Genomic DNA, 21,777 nt, shown 5'->3' on the forward strand with positions numbered 1-21,777 from the left:
ATTCTTGGGCAGTTCCAAAAAGGCCGAATTGCCCGAAAACCTTACAGGGCAGCATGGTCGGCACAGGCTTAGAGGGCCGAAGGCCTGTTCCTGTGCTGTACTTTTCTTTGTTCTTTGAATGGGGTCAAGAATCAGGACACTGCTGCCATTTTTAAACGGCTCCCAAGTCGGTGAAAATCCAACCCAGAATTCCGAGTCCAGATTTAGTTTTTGAGAATCTGAATTGCGGACCTCTAAATCTTTGGTCCAAATTTACTCTCATGTGTGCTTAATAAAGGAGTTTTGATTTTATTCGGGAAAATATAACAGAGTAATATAAGTAGATTTAATGTTTATATACATGTAATTATTCAGTTTTGGCAGTATTCAGAATTCATTTACATTAATCTCTTGGCTTAATGACATGAAGGTTGAATCAACTTTGAAATGAGCTAATTAATACACTTTTGACCTAACAGCTGTTGGATAAAGGCCTTCCCAGCATGCAACAGTCATTACTACAGATCATTCACAGCCTACTAAGCCATGTAGACTTATCATCTATACCTGTTAAACAACTTAACATGGAAGTCCTGAAGATCATTGAAAAGTTTATTCAGGTAAAATATTAACCAACAAAGAGTTTTTGCTTTTTGGCTTTGCTGTTGCTATTCGAGTCAGTTCCTGAAATCAGCATTGCTTGTTTTCCATATAGTGAAACTATTGGGTTTAAATTTGACCATCTACCATGGTGGGATTTGAGCATGGAACGTGAGAGCATTGTTCTAGGCCTGAAGATTACCAGTTCAATGACCCATACCGCTAGGCCACAAAGTGTTTGGGACCGAACATAACAGCCACCATGCTTGTTTTTTTAAAACAGACTCATGTCTGTGTCCTGTATAGGGATTGAACCTATCACCTTGGCGTTATTAGCACTGTGCTCTAACCATCAGAACTAATTAGCATGAGAAATCTAGTGTTACTTAAACCCACTACTTAACAATTAAGAGCTTGTCAACGGCTGTTAATGTAGCTTTTATGTTGTTTTCCATTGGTTACAATAAATTATTCATTACTGGGTAATGTCGCGAAACTGAATTAAAGCTATTGGATTTGAATCTCCTCCAATGGCAGCGAATCCTCAGCGGGATTTGACTTTTATCCTACCTAATATTTGCACAACCTGGTTCATTTTCTAGAACAGGAGGAGCATTTACATACTTTTGGTAGATTACCTGCACCATTTACAGTGATCACCCTAGACCAAGGAAGGAAATTCACTGTAAGCATTTCCATGTAATATAATAATCGCTTATTGTCACAAGTAGACTTCAATGAAGTTACTGTGAAAAGCCCCTTGTCGCCACATTCCGGCACCTGTTCAGGAAGACCGGTACGGGAATTGAACCCGCTCTGTTGGCCTTGTTCTGCCTTACAAACCAGCTGTTAGCCCACTGTGCTAAACCAGCCCCTATAAACCAGCCCCCATGTACTTGGGCCCAGCAGTTTCACAGGATTACATACTATATACAGTGCAGAAACAAGCCATTTGACCCAACCAGTCATGTAGGTGTTCATGTTGAGGATATTAAGAGATAAAGGCATCCTTAAAAATAATCTCTGTCATCAATTGTAGTAGGAAATTAACTTTTTAAATTTAAATGCCTACCAGAATTCAAACTCAACTTGCGGCGTGTTTAGAATTAATACATAGTTGACTGTACCTGCCTGTATTATTATTGAGGCACTGTTTAACAGTGCCTTTTGGGTACATAAATCGAAATTCACTTAATGCAGATACTGGTTGATTACCAGTGTAAAATTATGTATGTGGCGATCCACTTCCCCACAAGTAGTTCATTATTGAGTGGCAATCTAGCTTTACAGATCTCTTAAAAGGATTTGGAGACTCGATAGCTAGCAACTGGGCAGCTGATTTTGCAAACTATGCACTAAGATTGAGGCAATACAAAATTAATCCCATGCCTAGGATTAAGGATTCTGATCAAACTGAACTTTGTCATGTTCAAATAAGTTTTAAGTAACCAAAATGGTAACTGTAATAAGTCCACGGAGGCAGAAGTCCCGTCACCAGAATTCCTTTTATATACATAACCAACAGCCGAACAACCAAGGTGCATTCAGCTTGCTGTCTACACTGGGAGTGCAGAGGATCTGACACTCCCTGTTACATTGCCATAGGAGTGTCCCTTTAAGAAATGTTTTTGTCTTATCAAATGGCTTCAGTGATGTCATTGTGTGGGTGGAGCTGGGCTGTGGCACTGGGTTTTACTTTTGTTTTTGAGCTGGGAGCTGTTCTGTGGCTCTTGAGTTTTTTTGCTTTAATTTTCACATTTGGCTGCTGTATTCAGACAGACAAGCATCTTGGAGTCTCTGCTTTTTAAAAGCTGTCTCCAGGTTACTTGATAATTTAAAAGTGATAACTGTTTTCTGGAAGGAATTGAAATCTACTGTTTTGGTAAAAGGGTTTTCTGGTTTTTGGGATGTTATTAAAATGAAACAGTTAAGGGAATTTATTAAAGGTTATACATAGAGTACTGTAGCTGTGTGGGGTATTTATGTTTGTAGTTGATAAAAATGCTTACTGTGTGTGTTTATAAAAATGTTAACTAAATTCGTAGAATAAACTTTGTTTTTGATTAAAAATGCTTAAGGCCTCTGTTGAATAACACCTGAAAGGTAGGCCCTTGTGCTCCCCATAACCAAAATTAATAACCAGTTGGTCAGGTGAACTCCATGATATACTTTGGAGTTTTCTAAACCCTGGCCCATAATAATATACAGAGAATGGGGTTCCCTCATTGGGCCACTAATCAGGGAATTCTTATTCTAATTGGCCAATCTCAAAGGCCTGGCCAAGTAATTACAGTAACCATGCTTTGCATGTCATAGATCATAGCAGCAAGTAGAGGCAGTTGATTGTTAATGAATAGGTATCAGTGCAGAAAGAAAATAAGAAGGGGCAACAACATCTGCTTCCTGAGGAAGAAGGATTAATGAAAACACAAAGGCAGCGAAGGCACTTGATTGATGTCTTCTTCCTTTGAGTTTTGACACTTGGGCAGTTACACAGCTGGCCTCTGGAAATTGGTAGACCCGTGGCTGTCTGCCAGCATATGGAATAGAAGGTTCAGGGAGGGCCTGGGGAGGCCAGAACATTCTTTCTGGGGGTTGCAGAGGAATACGGTACTCTTGCTCCTCCTGGTCTTGAATGTTCTCTTTTAGACCAGGATCCTATTTTTCAAATAACTTTACCTTACAGGAAAGCCCTGGCAAGTTCCTCATTCAGACCAGCATTAATATTGTAGCTGCATTCCAATTATGTCATTGGACCCTGATCTGCATATGCCCATGAGAATCCCATGGCTTTGGGCAGGTAAAAAATCTTCAACATTTTAACTGCAATCCTACACAGTTTCTCTGGGGAACTACTTAAATCGTGAGTCACAAAGCTCATGAAAGCATTAATGAAAGCTGAGGTCTTTAAAAAAAAAAAGGAACTACAAGAAAAGCCTACTTTAGGAATGTTCATGTATTTTATACGCCACCTCCCCTCCCAAGACCTCATTCTTACAAAGCATTACTGCAGGTGGACCAGAAAATAGCATGGTGACCTTCCCACCTATTATTGCATATGGTAATGAAGCACCTGCCTGCTTTGGACAGATGCTTTAGACACCTCTATTGTCAAAGGTGATTCAAATAGCGAAAAATGCTGGGGAAAATCCACACCACAGCTATGTGAACAATAAATTAAAATGAATATGCTGTCAATTTTTATACCAGTTTGGATTACAGACCTTGGTATTAGAATAGAATCCCTACAGTGCGAAAGGAAGCGATTCAGCCCATTATCGAGTCTGCACCCACCCTCTGAAAGAACACCCTACCAAGGCCCAACCCCCCACATTATCGCTGTATCCCAGTAACCCCACCTAACCTTTTGAACACTAAGGGGCAATTTAATCGCCAATCCACCTAACCTGCACATCTTTGGACTGTGGGAGAAATCCAAGCAGAGAATGTGCAAACTCCACACAGACAGTCATCTGAGGTTGGAATTGAACCTGGGTCCCTGGCGCTGTGAGGCAACAATGCTAACCATCGTGCCGCCCAGTTCTTCAGTTCTTCATAAATATTTGAAATCATTGATATTAGCTTTATCTTTACAGAGTGCTCACTGGAAGGAAGCCTTGAACATTCTTAAGCTAGTAGTCTATCGATCTGCAAGCCTGGTCTTGCCATCTTGCCAACACAGTGACCCGTCTCAAGTAGATATGCATCGAATGTGGAAAAATGCTTCAAAAGAATTGCCAGGGAAGACACTGGAGTTTCACTTTGATATTTCTGAGGTATGTTTGTCCTTGAGCTACTCTTCTGATACCATGGCAGGAATTCTCCGGTCCCTACAGCAGTACACTCTCACCCACTGGTTTCCTGGCAGCATGGGAATTCCCATTGATAGGAGCAGAGAATCCCTCTGCCAGTGAAGGCCACACTGCTTCTCATTGCCAAAACACACGTAGCTGGGAGGCCGGAGAATCCTCCCCATATCCTATCCAGCACAGAGACTGCTTATTTCCATCTCAATGTAATTCTGCCCTGCATCGAACCATCTGCTGCTGAAAACTCATCCATGCTTTGTAATCTGCAGACCTAGCTATTTCAATGCTTTCCCTGCTGGCCATCCATTCCAACTCCAGAAGCACATTCAAAACTCATTTTTCTTATTGAACTACATTGACTCCAGCACCTCAAATCTTTCACTTTAAAGTTCTAATTCTTGTGTAGCTGCTGGAGTGTCGCTGACATCTTCCCTCTGAATCTCTGGGCCGCACCTTAGCGCCTGGATCAGCTCCAGGTAATCCTGGTCCGAGAATAGGGAAGCTCGTGGCAGTTCCCACTCACTATCATTCTTAGAAAAGTTTTGGTTAAATCGCGCCCCATGTTACTCTAAAGTGCCTTCTGAAATGGCCAAGCAAGTTACACAGCTCAAGGGCAATTAGATATGGGCAACAAATTCTGTCCTTACCCACATCCTATGAAATAATTAAGAAAAAATTATGCTTTATCTGAGAGGAAAAAATAAACTAAATTAGGAAAAAAAACTTTTATCAAGCCTCTTTCTATGGATCCATTGAACATGGAAAACGTTTATTATAAAATCAATACAATGCGCTAACTAACTGCAGTGGAAAGTTTTAAGGACAACTTTTTTATAAGGACTTATTGGAAGCTTTTCAAGTGCCAGTTTTGTGGATTTTATTTTTAACTGCCTTCAATCCTATTACTTCCAAATTACATCAATGTATCGAGTTAATTTATATTTATATTTAGAGGTACAGTGAAACGTATTATTCTGCATCCATTCCAGGCAGATTGTTCGATACATAAAAACATAGAATATACGATAGATACATGGGGATACATAATGAAAATACATAAACAATGGGTGAAGTATACGGTATATAGCGCTACAACTGTAGAGCAGGTGCATAGAAAGATCAGTTCAGTCCATAAGATCAGTTGAGACCCTAAGAGGACCATTCAGCAGTCTGGTAACAGCGGGGAAGAAGCTGTTTTTGAATCTATTGGTGCATGTTCTCATAATTTTGGTCCTAATTCGATCTTACTTAGATTATGATACAGATCCCTTTTTAACAGAAATGAAAATTGTATTGTTAGCAAATCTAGTAAAACATTAAGCATTTACCTCAGAAAATTGTTTGAGCCTATAGTTAACCGAGTACATATTGGCAATTCCTAGTGATGAAATAAATACTGATGTTTTTATTCAATATTTATGACTCATGCAATTTTTACTTCTTACTTTACTTATAAATCTTGATTATTTTCTGGTTCCTCCATGATTGAATATATTGTATGCAACTTAAACATTATACGCTGTCTATGCCATAACCCACTGATTAGAGATCATGAATCTCTTGAAGATATTGCCTGTTGAGACCCACTTCCTGTTTTGTAGATTGATTTTTAATGAATACAGGATATTAGAGTCAGTTAATTAATTATTTCTGGGATAAGATTGTTGTACAATTTTCTCTTTTTGGAGACTCCTGTGATTGGAAGAAGTTATGATGATCTGCATGGTCCATCTGGGAGGGATGGAAAACCTAGAGCGATAGCCGTCACTCGAAGCACTTCATCTACCTCATCAAGCTCTAATTCAAATGTTTTGGTCCCTGTGAGCTGGAAGAGACCCCAATTCTCCCAGGTATGCTTGAAATATGTTATTTGTTATCTCACAGTGAAATGTTGCAAGATATATACTTAAAAGCAATGCACAGTGTATGAAGAGAACAAATGGATAAGTGACATTGTTTTGATGTTATCATTTTTTCTTCTACAGAAAAGAACACGAGAAAAATTGGTGAATGTTCTGACATTGTGTGGGCAGGATGTAGGCCTAACCAAAAATCCTTCTGTAAGTTGACTTTATTCACTCAGTCCTTGCACCTCAGCCAAATCTTGTTTTACTTTTCAAAAGATCATATGAAATGTGTAATTTTAAGTCATATCAAGCTATTTATTAAGCATATGGTTGTAAAAATCATTAATGGAGATTGTTATTCATTATCATTAATTGTACTTTGTATATATCAAGCAAGTAATTGCAGTTACTACAGAATAATAAATAGTAACCAGTAAATGTATCTAAATGCAATGATCAAGTAAGATCTAGGAAGACTGGTGAAATGCATTTCACAATGGAAACAGTATTCCCTGAATGTCATTAATTCCTTGTACAAATGATATTTGAACACTGCAGAGCAACTCTCTCAAATTAATAATTGATTGGTATTCTTATAGTTACTTCTAACTGTCCATGGTATGTATTATACTGATTTTTTTACACAAAGTAAGAATTCCATTAAATGCCTGAATGCACCCAGTGGAAATACGTATAAACTGAACTGAGGATATTATCCTATTTAGGTTATTTTCTCCTCAAGTGGGGATCTTGACCTTATTGAGCATCAGACAAGCCTGGTGTCATCTTCAGAAGATGGTCCAAGGGATCAAGAAAATATGGATGACACAACAAGCGAACAACAGTTCAGAGTTTTTAGAGATTTTGACTTCCTGGATGTGGAACTGGAGGATGGAGAGGTGAGTTTTATTAAAATTTGCATTAAAAATATCTGTAGTTTGGTGGAAAGGGCATAGACTAATGTTTCTAACAGAGATATGAACAAACAAAGAACAAAGAAAAGTACAGCACAGAACAGGCTCTTCCAACCTCCGAGCCTGTGCAGACCATGCTGCCCGTATAACCTAAAACCTTCTACACTTCCGGGGTCCGTATCCCTCTATTCACATCCTATTCATGTTTTTGTCAAGACACCCTTTACACGTCGCTATCGTACCTGCTTCCACCACCACATTCGGCAGCGAGTTCTAGGCACCCACAACCATCTGTGTGAAAAACTTTCCTTGCACATCTCCTCTAAACTTTGCCCCTCGCACCTTAAACCTATGCCCCCTAGTAATTGACTCTTCCTACCTGGGAAAAAGCTTCTGACTATCCACTCTGTCCATGCCCCTCATAATTTTGTAGATTTCTATCATTTTGCCCCTCCACCTCCATCGTTCCAGTGAGAACAAACTAGTTTATCCAACATCTCCTCATAGCTAATGCCCTCCATGCCAGGCAATATCCTGGTAAACCTCTTCTCCAAAGCTTCCACATCCTTCTGGTAATGTGGCGACCAGAATTGAACACTATATTCCAAGTGTGGCCTAACTAAGTTTCTATACAGCTGCAGCATTACTTGCCAATTTTTACACTCCGTGCCCCAGTCGATGAAGGCAAGCATGCCATATGCCTTCTTGACTACCTTCTCACCTGCGTTGCCGCTTTCAGTGACCTGTGGACCTGTACACCTAGATCTCTCTGACTGTCAATACTCTTTAAGGATTCTGCCATTTACTGTATATTTCCTACCTGTATTAGACCTTCCAAAATGTATTACCTCACATTTGTCCATATTAAACTCCATCTGCCATCTCTCCTCCCAAGTCTCCAACCGATCTATATCCTGTTGTATCCTCTGACAGACCTCATCACTATCCGCAATTCCACCAACCTTTGTGTCGTCTGCAAAGGTACTAATCAGACCAGTTAAATTTTCCTCCAAATCATTTATATATACTACAAACAGCAAAGGTCCCAGCACTGATCCCTGCGGAGTAATTATTTTCTTCTGGTAATTATTAACCAGACATAAAACACAATTGTTTTGATGCCAGAACGGTTAATGAATTTTACATCCTTATTAATTTTGGATGGATAAGTTGTTATCTTTGTTGATCACTTCCTGGAAAAATGTTCAGCGAGTTTCAACTTTATCCATAAGAGAAAGAAAATGGGTGCATGAGCAATTTTCAAAACATCTAGCTCCAAAAACTAATTTTTTGCGCTCTACCATTTTAGATCCCGCAGTAAACATATACATCTGTCTCCGCTAACATGTGAAACTTCAATCCTGCTGGATATAGTCTGAGATGTAATACAGAAACTGTTTACAGCAAAGGATCAAGATGGTTAAAATAATTATTACAAAATATCAATTGGTCAAGGTTATCCTTTTAAATACACATTCAAGGAAGTGCAGAGAAGTTTAAATCACAAAATCCCTACAGTGCAGAAGGAGGCCATTCAGCCTATAGTCTCTGCACCGACCCTCCTAAAGTGTACCCTACTCGGGCCAATTCTCTCGCCCTATCCCCGTAACCCCACCTAAGCTTTGAACACTAAGGGGCAATTTAGCATGGCAATCCACCTAACCTACACATCTTTGGACAGTGGGAAGAAACCAATGCATCTGGAGAAAATCCATGCAGACACGGGGAGAAAGTGCAAACACCACACAGAGAAACACCTAAGGTCGGAATCAAATCCGGGTCCTTGGTGCTGTGAGGCAGCAGTGCTTACCACTGTGCCCCCTGTGCGTGGATTAATTTCATAAATTTGAGAGGAAATGTTCAGCAAAGAAATAAAGAACTCAAAATCTAATTAGGCCAGCTTAACATTTTGTCTTGACTATCAGCTCCCATTCACATGCAAGTTCTTCAAACAAGTTTAACTCCTTCATGACTGGACAACTAATATAGCAATAAATAGCTAGTGGCAAAATGGTGCAATTCTATGGAAAATAAAAACTGGAAAGATACAAACTCCTTTCTTGTCAGGTATAAGTGTAGTTCTGGTGGGGATTATCAGCTATTCTGTTAATTGGATTTGATTTATTGTCACATATACCGAGGTACAGTGAAAAGTATTGTTCTGCATACAGTCCAGACAGATCGTTCCACACATGAGCAAACAAGAAAATATGACAGCAGTGGGAAGCCTAAAACAGGATTTTAAGTTTCATACAAAGTGAAAATTTCTTTATTTCTTAGAAAATGAATGTTATAATATTTTTTTTAACTCTTTTTATTGCTGTCTAGGAACTTCAGGTAAGATGCTCATTATGCAGCTTTTGTGATGTGGTGCAGTCCGCAAGTAGAATGTTTGTGCTGCATTGTAGTTAAACAGCTTGTTGCATTATATACTGTAATTGGCCTCCTGAATTTTGCTAGATTGGGAAACTTCTTTTAAGTGCATGTAAAGCAGAATGTGTTGCTTGTACAATATTCACAAGGATAGCATTACCTTTACATTTGTGGATGCTCAGAGAAGATATTCGGGTAATAATGATAACAACAAACTGTGCACTTTGCCATGATTTTGTTTCAAAAGCATGAGTAACTTCTAAAGGCTATCATATTAAGCCTGAATTTCCAACGTTTTCAAATGTTAATTGTAAAATTTGTGATAGGCTTTGGCATTCCATTGCTATCTTTGGTATTATTGAGGTAAGGGAATCCACAAAGGACCATGGGCATCTCTCTCCATTAGAGAGAGACAATTAGTTATATATAACTTGAGGGGCACCACTCCACAAGCATGGGGCTAGGAGAGGAGATGAGAGGAGACAAGGCTCCATGAACTACCGTAGCCGGTATGGAATTGAACAGGTTTGCATCCCTCTGCATCACACTCTAGCCATTTAACAAACTGAGCGAACTGATACTTTATTGACTTGAGCTAAATTCTGTGATTAGTGACCTTGCCTTTTATTTTGCCAAAAAGCTGAACTTCTCATTACCATATGTGTAAAAAATAATGCTATAATGTGTTACTTACGATGGTAAGATCTGGCAGTTATATAAAAATACTAGGTGCTTGTAAACAGGAATTGCTGTTATGTTTCTTGCAACTACTTTACAATAGTTGAAAGTTTTAAAATATACAGGTACAGTGTCTCAAAGCCAGTGATCCAAAAAACAGGAAATGTTCAAAAGCAAGACAGTTTTCTCTGGGGCGCCGCTCCCGGAACAGAATAAGTGCGGGAATGAAAAGAACATTCCCGGGCTGATCACCGAGGATGGAATCAATGAGAGTTAACAAAGAACAAAGAACAAAGAAATGTACAGCACAGGAACAGGCCCTTCGGCCCTCCAAGCCCGTGCCGACCATACTGCCCGACTAAACTACAATCTTCTACACTTCCTGGGTCCGTATCCTTCTATTCCCATCCTATTCATATATTTGTCAAGATGCCCCTTAAATGTCCCTATCGTCCCTGCCTCCACTACCTCCTCCGGTAGTGAGTTCCAGGCACCCACTACCCTCTGCGTAAAAAACTTGCCTCGTACATCTACTCTAAACTTTGCCCCTCTCACCTTAAACCTATGCCCCCTAGTAATTGACCCCTCTACCCTGGGGAAAAGCCTCTGACTATCCACTCTGTCTATGCCCCTCATAATTTTGTATACCTCTATCAGGTCGCCCCTCAACCTCCTTCGTTCCAGTGAGAACAAACCGAGTTTATTCAATCGCTCCTCATAGCTTATGCCCTCCATACCAGGCAACATTCTGGTAAATCTCTTCTGCACCCTCTCTAAAGCCTCCACATCCTTCTGGTAGTGTGGCGACCAGAATTGAACACTATACTCCAAGTGTGGCCTAACTAGTTGTGCATACACAGGACCTGAGTCCATTCCAGCGCACTGAGATCTGCCTTCTCTACCAGCACCCTAGCCAAGCCCTTCCTATTCTCCAGACAAAAAGCTGCCTGTTTCATCAACAGGAACCTTGTGATTCCAATATTCTTGAATGCTTTCAAATGAGAGGATCAGGGGCGAAATTCTCCCGAAACGGCGCAATGTCTGCCGACTGGCGCCCAAAACGGCGCCAATTAGATGGGCATCGCGCCGCCCCAAAGGTGCGGAATGCTCCGCATCTTTGGGGGCCGAGCCCCAACATTGAGGGGCTAGGCCGACGCCGGAGGAATTTCCGACCCGCCAGCTGGCGGAAACGGCCTTTGTTGCCCCGCCAGCTGGCACGGAAATGACATCTCTGGGCGGCGCATGCGCGGGAGCATCAGCGGCCGTTGACAGTTTCCCACGCATGCGCAGTGGAGGGAGTCTCTTCCGCCTCCGCCATGGTGGAGACCGTGGCGGAGGCGGAAGGGAAAGAGTGCCCCCACGGCACAGGCCCGCCCGCGGATCGGTGGGCCCCGATCGTGGGCCAGGCCACCGTGGGGGCACCCCCCGGGGCCAGATCGCCCCGCGCCCCCCCCCCCGGAGCCCGCCCACGCCACCTTGTCCCGCCGTTCAAAAGGTGGTTTAATCCACGACGGCGGGACAGGCAATTTATCGGCGGGACTTCGGCCCATCCGGGTCGGAGAATCGAGCGGGGGACCCGCCAACCGGCGCGGCCCGATTCCCGCCCCCGCCGGATATCCGGTGCCGGAGACTTCGGCAACCGGCGGGGGCGGGATTCACGGCAGCCCCCAGCGATTCTCCAACCTGGCGGGGGGTCGGAGAATGACGCCCCAGGTCTTTCTCTTTGTGCCTGTTATTGCAATCCAGCGAATGCTCTTTTCTTGCAAGAATCACTACACTGTAAGATTAATAGACTTTTTAAATTTCATCCAATCAAACTTCTAAGTCAATGTTTCTGCCCACAATGGTTTGTAGTTCCCGTGACCTACAACCTAATTATATTTTATGGCAATGATCTGTATAGACTGTTCTACAGAAGTAGTCTGTGTGAAGGAGTTTGGTCCAAAATCTGAAATCTGGCACGATCTCAGTCCCAGGAGTCTGATTTTGACACATTGCACCTGTTCCATTAAAAGCTTTAACTATGTTAAAGGATAATTATTCCTTTATTTAAAATTCTGAACAAGTATTTGGGGATTTATTTCCCAATTTTTCTATTCCTCTTTATAAACAATAACTCATACTTTATACCTTTTCTGCAACTGCCCCAAATGTTCATTCTTCATGCAAACCTAGGTATTGCCTGTTTATAGGAAGGAGGAGTGCATTACAGCTGAGCTCTCCCATTCGCAAAAGTAAATTTTCCAACAGTTGGCTCTGAGAACCTTGTTGATTAATTGTTCTGCTTCCTCACCATCTAGCTGAGGTCACCAAAACTCATAACAACTTGCATTCATATGGCAACTTTTAACAGATAAAACATTCCAAACCACCGTCACTACAGTGTGAGGGGAACAAACACTGAGACAAACAAGGAAAGATTAAAAGGGGTGACTGGTCACACATTTGGAATTTGAGGAGGATACTAATGAAGAGATATGGATTAAGAGATGATTTGTGTGGGGGGGTGGGGGGGCACACACACCTCCAAACCATGAGACCTAGGTTGCTGAAGAAATTATTTGTAATACAAACCAGGTTGGCACTACTCGGCCATTTCACGACCACCCAGGGTCTTCAATGGCCTCTGAGCATCCCAGCGTGGCCATCGTGACTGGTTGCCTTTTTTAGAAACCAGTAGTGATTCCTGACAGCCTCGCACTGCATTAGCAGGGGCGGTGAATCCCGGGAACTAAACCTGTACATATAATACATATTTAAATGAGTTTAAATACTCATTTAAATATGCAAGTTTCGTTCACGGCCTGCAAGGGCATGAACCAAATTACATCCGGTGCTGCGGGCCGGGTGCATCACGGCCTATTTGGAGCCCGGCACAAGTTCCGTTTGGGGCTCTCCCACTATTCTCCGAGAATAGCAGGAGGTGCACTGGGCGCAACACGGGGGAGGGGGGGATCGTGGTGGGATCACACCCATTATGTTCTGAGTTTTGCAAGCATGGGCTGGTTGAGTACAGTGAATGCTCTACCTATTGCAGGTGTGTAAGCTGTGCATCCTAACATCAAAATAGCATCCTTTTGGCAGTCCACAATCATGGAAATGTTTCAGGCTTTGCACTAATGTCAACAGACAGAGCATGGTGGACACGCTAACAAAAGACGTGGATAACACCATATGATATAGGAGCATAATTAGGTCATTCTCGATCCATCGGGTCTGCTCTGCCTTCAGTCATGGCTGATATGTTTCTCGTCTCAAATCTCCTGCCTTCTCCCCATAACCCCTGATCCCCTTATTAATCAAGAACCTTTCAATCTCTGTCTTAAAGCCACTCAATGACTTGGCCTCCACGGTCTTCTGCAGTAATGTGTTCCACAGATTCACCACCCTGTGGCTGAAGAAATTCCCCATTCCTCAGTTTTAAAGGATTATCCTTTCAGTCTGAGGCTGTGCCCTTGGGTTCTAGGCTCTCCAACTAGTGGAAACATCTTCTCCACGACCGCTCTATCTAGGCCTCTCAGTATTCTGTAAGTTTCAATAAGATCCCCCCGATCCTTCTAAATTCCATTGAGTACAGACCCAGAGTCCTCAACCACTCCTCACATGACAAGCCCTTCATTCTGAGGATCATTCTTGTGAAACTACTATACCTCCTCCAAGGCCAGAACACCCTTCCTTAGATATGGGGCCCAAATGTGCTCACAATATTCCAAATGGGGTCTGACCAGTGCCTTATATAGCCTTAGCAGTACATCCCTGCTCTTGTATTCTAGCCCTCTCAAAATGAATGCCAACATTGCATTTGCTTTCCTAATTGCTAACTGAACCTGCACGTTAACCTTAAGAGAATCCTGCACTAGGATGCCCAAGTCCTTTTGTGCTTCAGATTTCCGAAGCCTTTCCCCATTTAGAAAATAGTCTATGGGCTGGATTCTCCGCTCCCCGGCGCCAAAGGAAATTTCTTTTTTTAAATTCTCCGCCCCCCCACCGCCTCAGGCCATAGCCTGAGGCCCGCCCCGCGATGCTCCGTCCCCAACTGGCCAGATTCCCGACCGTGTGGGTCGCTCATGGTCCCACCGTCCGGGATCCTCGTGTGGCGGCTGCGGACTCAGTCCAATCAGCCGGCAGGGTGGGCTTCATTCGGGGCTGGGGGTAATGTGTGTGGGCGGTCCGGGGCGCGGGAGCGGGGCACTATTTTGCCGGTCCAGGTCCACGGACCACCACGGAGCATGGCGTGGCCACTGCAGGCCGCCACCGTGCGCATGCGCGGCCTTTGACCCGGGAGTGCTGGGGGTCGTATCAGCAGCTAAAGCTGCGACCTCTGTGACGGCTGCCTGCTAGCTGCCAGCAAAACGGTGAATTTGTGGCCTTTTGACGCCAGTTTTCCTGGCGTAAAAGACCACAGTTTCCACGATGGTTTGGGGACATAGTCCCAAAAACGGAGAATCCAGGGCAGCACGATGGCGCAGTAGGTTAGTCCTGTTGCCTCACGGCGCCGAGGTCCCAGGTTCGATCCCGGCTCTGGGTCACTGTTCGTGTGGAGTTTGCACATTCTCCCCTGTTTGCGTGGGTTTCACCCCCACAACCCAAAGATGTGCAGGCAAGGTGGATTGACCATGCTAAATTGCCCCTTAATTGGAAAAAATGAATTGGGTATTCTAAATTTATAAAAATAAACAGAGAATCCAGCCCCATGTCTCTATTCTTCCTACCAAAGTGCCTAACCTCACACTCTTTCACATTGTATTCCATCTGCCACTCTAGCCTGTCAAAGTCCTCCTGTAACCTCCATGCTTCCTCCACACTAACTATCCCTCTACATATCTTTATCATCTGCAGACTTTTCTTTATTCGTTCGTGGGACTTGGGCCTCACAGGCTTTTGCCAGAATCTATTGCCCATCCCTAATTGCCCTTGAGGGAACAGTTAAAAGCAATCACATTTCTGTGGGTCTGGAGTCACATGTAGACCAGACCAGGGAGGATGGCAGATTTCCTTCCCTAAAGGACATTAGTGAACCTGATGGGTTTTTACAACAAGCAATAATGGTTTCATGGTCATCATTAGAATTTTAATTCCAGATTTTTATTGAATTCAAATTTCACCATCTGCAGTGGCAGGATTTGAACCTGGGTCCCCAGAGCATTACTCTGGGTCTCTGGTTTACTAGTCCAGTGGCAATACCACTCCGCCACCCCCTCCCCATTAATGACCTCTTAGTTAAGGATCTTCTCGGGAAGAGTGCCTCCGCCTCCCCATTAGCAACAATGCCCTCAGTTCCTTCTTCCAGATCATGAACATATATCGTGAATAGTTGTGGTCCCAACACTGACCCTGCAAGCACCACTAGTCACCAGCTACCATCCTGAAAAAAAACCTTTATCCCCCAATCTCTGTTTTCTGACAGTCAGCCGATCCTCTATCCATGTTAGTGCCTTACCCCTAACACCATGGGCTCTTGTTCAGCAGCATCCTGTATGGCACCTTGTCGAAGGCCTTTTGGAAATCCAAATAGATCACGTCCACTGGCTCTCCTTTGTCTAATTTTCTCTTTACCTCCTCAAAGAATTCCAACAGGTTCGTCAGGCATGACCTCGCTCCCCTTGACAAAGCCATGCTGATTCAGCCCTATTTTACCATGCACTTCCAATTTCATCTTTAATGATGATCAAAGTCAGGCTAACTGGCCTGTGATGTCCTGTCTTCTGCCTCCATTCCTTCTTAAACAGGGGTGTTACATTATCCATTTTCCAGTCCTCTGGACCCTCCCTGTCTCCAGTGATTCCTGAAAGATCACCACCAATGTCTCCACAATCTCCTCAGCTATATACTTGAGAACCCTGGGGTGTAGTCCATTTGGTCCGAGTGATCTATCCAGCTTCCCCTGAACCTTCTGACCATTACACTCACCTGTGCCCCCTGACCCGCTTGAAGTTCTGGTATACCACTGGTGTCTGCCACTGTGAAGACCGATGCAAAGTACCTATTCAGTTCCTCTGCCATTTCTTTGTTCCCCATTACTACTTTTTCAGCATCATTTTTCAGTGGTCTAATGTCCATTCTTGACTCTCTCTTACCTTTTATATATTGGAAAAACCTCTTGCAATCTTCTTTTATATTATTAGCTAGCTTACACTCATATTTCATCTTCTCCTTATTGCCTTTTTAGTTGTCTTCTGCTTGCTTTTAAACGCTCCCCAATCCTCTAGCTTCCCACTAATCCTCACCACATTGTATGCTTTTTCTTTTTCTTTTATGCTGTCCCTGACTTCCCTTGTCAGCCATGTTTGCCTCCTTGGAATGAATTTCTGTTGTACCTCCCAAATAACCCCCAAAAATTCTTCCCATTGCTGTTCCACCATCTTACCGGCTAGGCTCCCCTTCCAATCAACTCTGGCCAGCTCCTCCCTCATGTCTTTGCAGTTATCTTTATTCAATTGTGAGCACTGTTGCTTCACAGCGCCAGGGTCCCAGGTTCGATTCCCTTTTGGGTCACCGTCTGTGAGGAGTCTTCATGTTCTCCCCGTGTCTGCGTGGGTTTCCTCCAGGCGCTCCGGTTTCCTCACACAAGTCCCGAAAGACTTGCTTATTAGGTGAATTGGACATTCTGAATTCTTCCTCTGGGTACCCCAACGGGCACCTGAATGTGGCGATGAGGGGATTAGCACATTAACTTCATTGCAGTGTTAATGTAAGCCTACTTGTGACAATAATAAAGATTATTATTATTATCGTTACATCCGATTCCAGCTTCTCCCTCTCAAACGGCAGGGTAAATTCTATCATATTGTGGTCACTGCCCCTTAAGGGTTCCTTCCTTAAGTTCCCTAATCAGGTCTGCCTTGTTAACACATCACCAAATCCAGAATTGCCTGTTCCCTAGTGGGCTCTAGTACAAGCTGCTCCAAAAAACGTAGACAGTCCACAAATTCCTTTTCATGGGATCCACTACCAACCCGATTATCCCATTCCACACACATATTGAAGTCCCCTGTGATTTTTTTAAAAATCTTCTTATTCTACTCATTTTCTTTTTTTTTTTAAATATATTTATTCAAATTTTTCAACAAATTTTCAATAAACCGCCCCCCCCCCCAACAAAAAGAAAGAAACAAGAACACAACAATCAGAAATTATACATTGGATTTCCCCCATATACAATAACCCCCCATATAACTTTTAAAAACACAAATAGGGAAACCCCCCCCACCTTCACCCAAACGCCACCCCAAAAGAACCCCCCGCCCCCCCCCCTCCCCCGCCCTTGGGCTACTGCTGCTGCTGACCTCCTAACGTTCTGCGAGATAGTCTAGGAACGGTTGCCACCCACTGAGGAACCCTTGCACAGACCCTCGCAAGGCAAACTTTATCCTCTCCAGCTTGATGAACCCTGCCATGTCATTGATCCAAGCTTCCACACTAGGAGGCTTCGCATATTTCCATAGTAGCAAAATCCTCCGCCGGGCTACCAGGGACGCAAAGGCCAGAATACCGGCCTCTTTCGCCTCCTGCACTCACGGCTCGTCCGATACCCCAAATAATGCCAATCCCCAGCTCGGCTTGACCCGGGCGTTCACCACCTTGGACATAGTCCTCGCAAAACCCCTCCAAAACCCATCCAGCGCCGGGCACGACCAAAAACATATGGACGTGATTTGCCGGGCACCCCGAGCACTTCCCACATCTATCCTCCACCCCAAAGAACCGACTCAACCTCGCCCCTGTCATATACGCTCTGTGAGTAACTTTGAACTGTATTAGGCTGAGCCTGGCGCAAGAGGAGGAAAAGTTAACCCTACTCAGGGCATCAGCCCACAGACCCTCATCTATCTCCTCCCCAAGCTCCTCCTCCCACTTGCCCTTTAACTCCTCCACCGAGGCCTCCTCCTCTTCCTTCAGCTCCTGGTAAATCTCTGAAACCTTGCCTTCTCCAACCCATACACCCGAAATCACCCTGTCCTGAATCCCACGTGCCGGAAGCAGCGGGAATTCCCTCACCTGCCGCCTCACAAACGCCCTCACTTGCATGTACCTGAAAGCGTTTCCCACCACCTTCAACGCCTCCCAGACTACCCCCACCTGCACCTCCCCGTTGTCGTTGGCCTCCAAATATCTTTCAATTACCCCCGTACCCGCCCGCACACCCCCTCACCCGCCAACAGTCCCACATCAAGGCGCCACAGCGGGCGCTGGTCCCTCTCCTTCCCCAACTCCAGCTCCACCCAATGCGGGGCGTGGTCTGAGATGGCTATGGCCGAATATTCCGTTCCCTTTCGGGATTAGCGCCCTACTCAAAATGAAAAAATCTATCCGGGAGTAGGCTCTATGGACGTGGGAAAAGAAGGAAAATTCCCTGGCCAGCGGCCTGGCAAACCTCCATGGATCCACTCCCCCATCTGGTCCATAAACCTCCTGAGCACCTTGGCCGCAGCCGGCCTCTTACCCGTCCTGGACCTAGAACGGTCCAGTGCTGGGTCCAGCACTGTACTGAAGTCATCCCCCGTCCCCCCCATTATCAAGCTTCCTACCTCCAGATCCGGAATCTGACCCAGCATGCGTTTCATAAATCTGGCATCATCCCAATTCGGGGCATATACGTTCACCAGTACCACCCGCACCCCCTGCAACCTACCACTCACCCTCACATATCGACCTCCATTACCAACTGCAATATTCAGTGCCTCGAACGACACCAGCTTCCCCACCAGTATTGCAACCCCTCTGTTCTTCGCATCCAGCCCTGAATGAAAGACCTGCCCTACCCATCCCTTTCTCAGCCTAACCTGATCTGCCACCTTCAGATGTGTCTCCTGGAACATAACCACGTCTGCCTTCAGTCCCTTTAAGTGGGCGAACACCCGGGCCCTCTTGACCAGCCCGTTCAGGCCCCTCACATTCCAAGTTATCAGCCGGATCGGGGGGCTACTCGATCCCCCCCCCCCCCCCCCCCCCCCCCCCCCCCCCGCCAACTATCCATCTCCTTTTCTAGGCCAGTCACGTACCCGCGCCTCCCGGACCCTCCAGTCCCCCAGGCGGCGGACCCCTGCCCCGATTACCTCTCCTACTTCCGGCTCCCCTTTGGCCAATGCAGCAGCAACCCAGTTCCCTCCCCCCCGCTAGATCCTCATCTAGCCATTTTGCTCCCCCCATGACACTCCCGTAAGTCAGCTGACTCCTGCTGACCCCGGCCTCTCCCGCCATTCCATCGACCCCCCAGTGTGAGAACCCCCCCACCCCTTGGCAGTCAGTGTGCGCTCCTCTCCAGCACCGCCCCCCCCCCTCATCCTTCCGTAACGAGGGAAAAAGCCCATGCTTTCCTGAGCTGGCACCGCCCCCTCTGGCGCAGCTCCTTTTTGCGGCCTTACCCCAACTCCCCATCCCCGGGCCTCCACCCCCTCTCTTCCTCCGTGGGGCCCTGCCCCTCCAGCACCAACGCCCACACTCTCCCACAGCCCCCACATCAAATCCATTCACCCATCCCCACCCAGCACTCAAACAAAAAGAACATTCCCCTAACGCAGTAAACAATTTGAATCCAACTTTTCAGTCTGTATAAAGTTCCATGCCTCACCAGGCGTTTCAAAATAGTGGTGCCAATCTTGGAACGTGACCCACAATCGCGCTGGCTGCAGCATCCCGATCTTCACCCCCTTCCGATGGAGCACCGCCTTAGCCCGGTTGAAACCAGCCCTCTTCTTAGCCACCTCCGCACTCCAGTCCTGGTAAATCTGGATCTCCGTGTTCTCCCACCTGCTGCTCCGCTCTTTTTTGGCCCATCTCAGGACACACTCTCTGTCCATAAAGCGGTGGAACCTCACCACTACAGCCCTTGGCGGCTGGTTGGCTTTGGGTCTCCTTGCCAGGACCCGATGAGCCCCATCCAGCTCCAGGGGCCTCGGGAAAGCTCCCGCGCCCATCAGCGAATTGAGCATCGTGCTCATACATGCCCCGGCATCGGGCCCCTCCACTCCTTCAGGGAGACCCAGAATTTGAAGATTCTTCCTCCTCGACCTATTCTCCAGGTCCTCGAATTTTTCTGCCCACCTCTTGTGCAGCGCCTCGTGCACCTCCACCTTCACCGCCAGGCCCAAGATCTCGTCCTTGTTCTCCGAGGCTTTTTGCCGCACCTCCCGGATCGTCGCCCCTTGGGCCTTCTGGGTCTCCACAAGCTTCTCAATCGCCGCCTTCATTGGCGCCAGCATTTCTGTTCTCAGTTCCTCAAAGCAGCGTTTAAGAAACTCCTGCTGCTCCTGCGACCACTGTGCCCACACTGCTTGGTCTCCACCTGCCACCATCTTGCTTTTCCTCCCTAGCACTTTTTTAACCGCTCCACTCCTGGTCCAATCCATATAATGTTGGGGGGACCTTGCTGCCACCTTCCCACACTGGAAGCCGTCGAACAATTGCCATTGGGGCCCCTCTGAAGAGCCCAAAAGTCCGTTCCCTGCGGTAGCTGCCGAACGTGCGATCTACCTAGGCATAGCCACAGCCAGAAGTCTCTATTCTCCTCATTTTCAACAAGGTTCCCCATGATTATTGTAATATTGCCTTTCTTATTTGTCTTTTGTATCTCCTGATTTATTTACACAATGTCAAAAATTTCCATTTCCATAGGATATTAACCTCCAATGTCAATATGTGAATCAATAGTACTTCCACCAAACCATTTACCTACTTGCACATCTCCTCAAGTCCGAGCAATAGATCTCAGTTCCAATTATTGGTGAAAAGGGTGATCTGGCTGCCCAAAAATGGTTACTAGCAGCAAGTAAAATAAGTTAGTACCAATTATTACCTATGGGAAAAAATGTTTTAGAAGAACCAGCAAAGGTTTACCAGTATCTGGATTTGTATTCTGAATTAAAGTTTTACAGACTCACCTATTGGTTTTGTACAAACATTTATTGATTAAACATTGTACTTTACGATCTAATGACTACTTCTATTTTTTGAGAGTAATGTTGCACTTTTCTTTCAGGGTGAGAGTATGGATACGTTCAATTGGGGAGTACGGAGGCGTTCCCTTGACAGTCTAGACAAGGGAGATATGCAGCTTCTGGAGGAGAGCCAGCTTTCAGGAAGTACACCCAGTCTAAATAAAACTAACCATGAGGATTCAGACGAGTCCTCTGAAGAGGAGGCACTTACAGCAAGTCAGATTTTGACACGATCGCAACTAGTATGTCAATGCTTTATAATATATCCTGCAAATTTTGAAAAGAACTAAAAAATAAATTATACAGCAGAGATTATCATTTGGTCGCATCTTCCATCAAAGCCTACAACACAAAATTAGTGGAAACCAGTTAAAGTGGATTCTAAAATTAAATATATATTTCAGGTTGAAGTACAATTTTTCTTTTTGAAGTTATTTTCTCCTGTTCCCCTACTAGATCTTCACACACCACACATGAACATCTGCCAAGAAAATAAACAAACAGGCAAATAGAATATTTCTCTTTGTAGCTTCGCTTAAAAATTAAATGTCTTATAATTGATTTATTGCATTAATAAACAAAGTATTCAATGAGGAACTGAAATGGAGAATGTACTCAACAGTCCAATTGCATCACACCC

At 44.8% G+C, this 21,777-nt stretch overlaps 1 protein-coding gene across 6 annotated transcripts in view; it reads left to right on the forward strand.

The window, feature by feature from the left end:
* The window catches only part of LOC140391931 (protein furry homolog), a 790,380-nt gene that overhangs the window by 670,996 nt on the left and 97,607 nt on the right, over positions 1 to 21,777 (forward strand). For all 6 annotated transcript variants that reach the window (XM_072476991.1, XM_072476992.1, XM_072476988.1 and 3 more), the window contains 6 exons: positions 459 to 599; positions 4,176 to 4,355; positions 6,077 to 6,238; positions 6,374 to 6,448; positions 6,961 to 7,134; positions 21,179 to 21,379. In XM_072476991.1, the coding sequence (XP_072333092.1) occupies positions 459 to 599; positions 4,176 to 4,355; positions 6,077 to 6,238; positions 6,374 to 6,448; positions 6,961 to 7,134; positions 21,179 to 21,379 (933 nt within the window). The remainder of the gene's footprint in view (positions 1 to 458; positions 600 to 4,175; positions 4,356 to 6,076; positions 6,239 to 6,373; positions 6,449 to 6,960; positions 7,135 to 21,178; positions 21,380 to 21,777) is intronic.

Source organism: Scyliorhinus torazame, chromosome 15 (genome assembly GCF_047496885.1).
Source record: "Scyliorhinus torazame isolate Kashiwa2021f chromosome 15, sScyTor2.1, whole genome shotgun sequence".
Classification (NCBI taxonomy): Eukaryota; Metazoa; Chordata; class Chondrichthyes; order Carcharhiniformes; family Scyliorhinidae; genus Scyliorhinus; species Scyliorhinus torazame.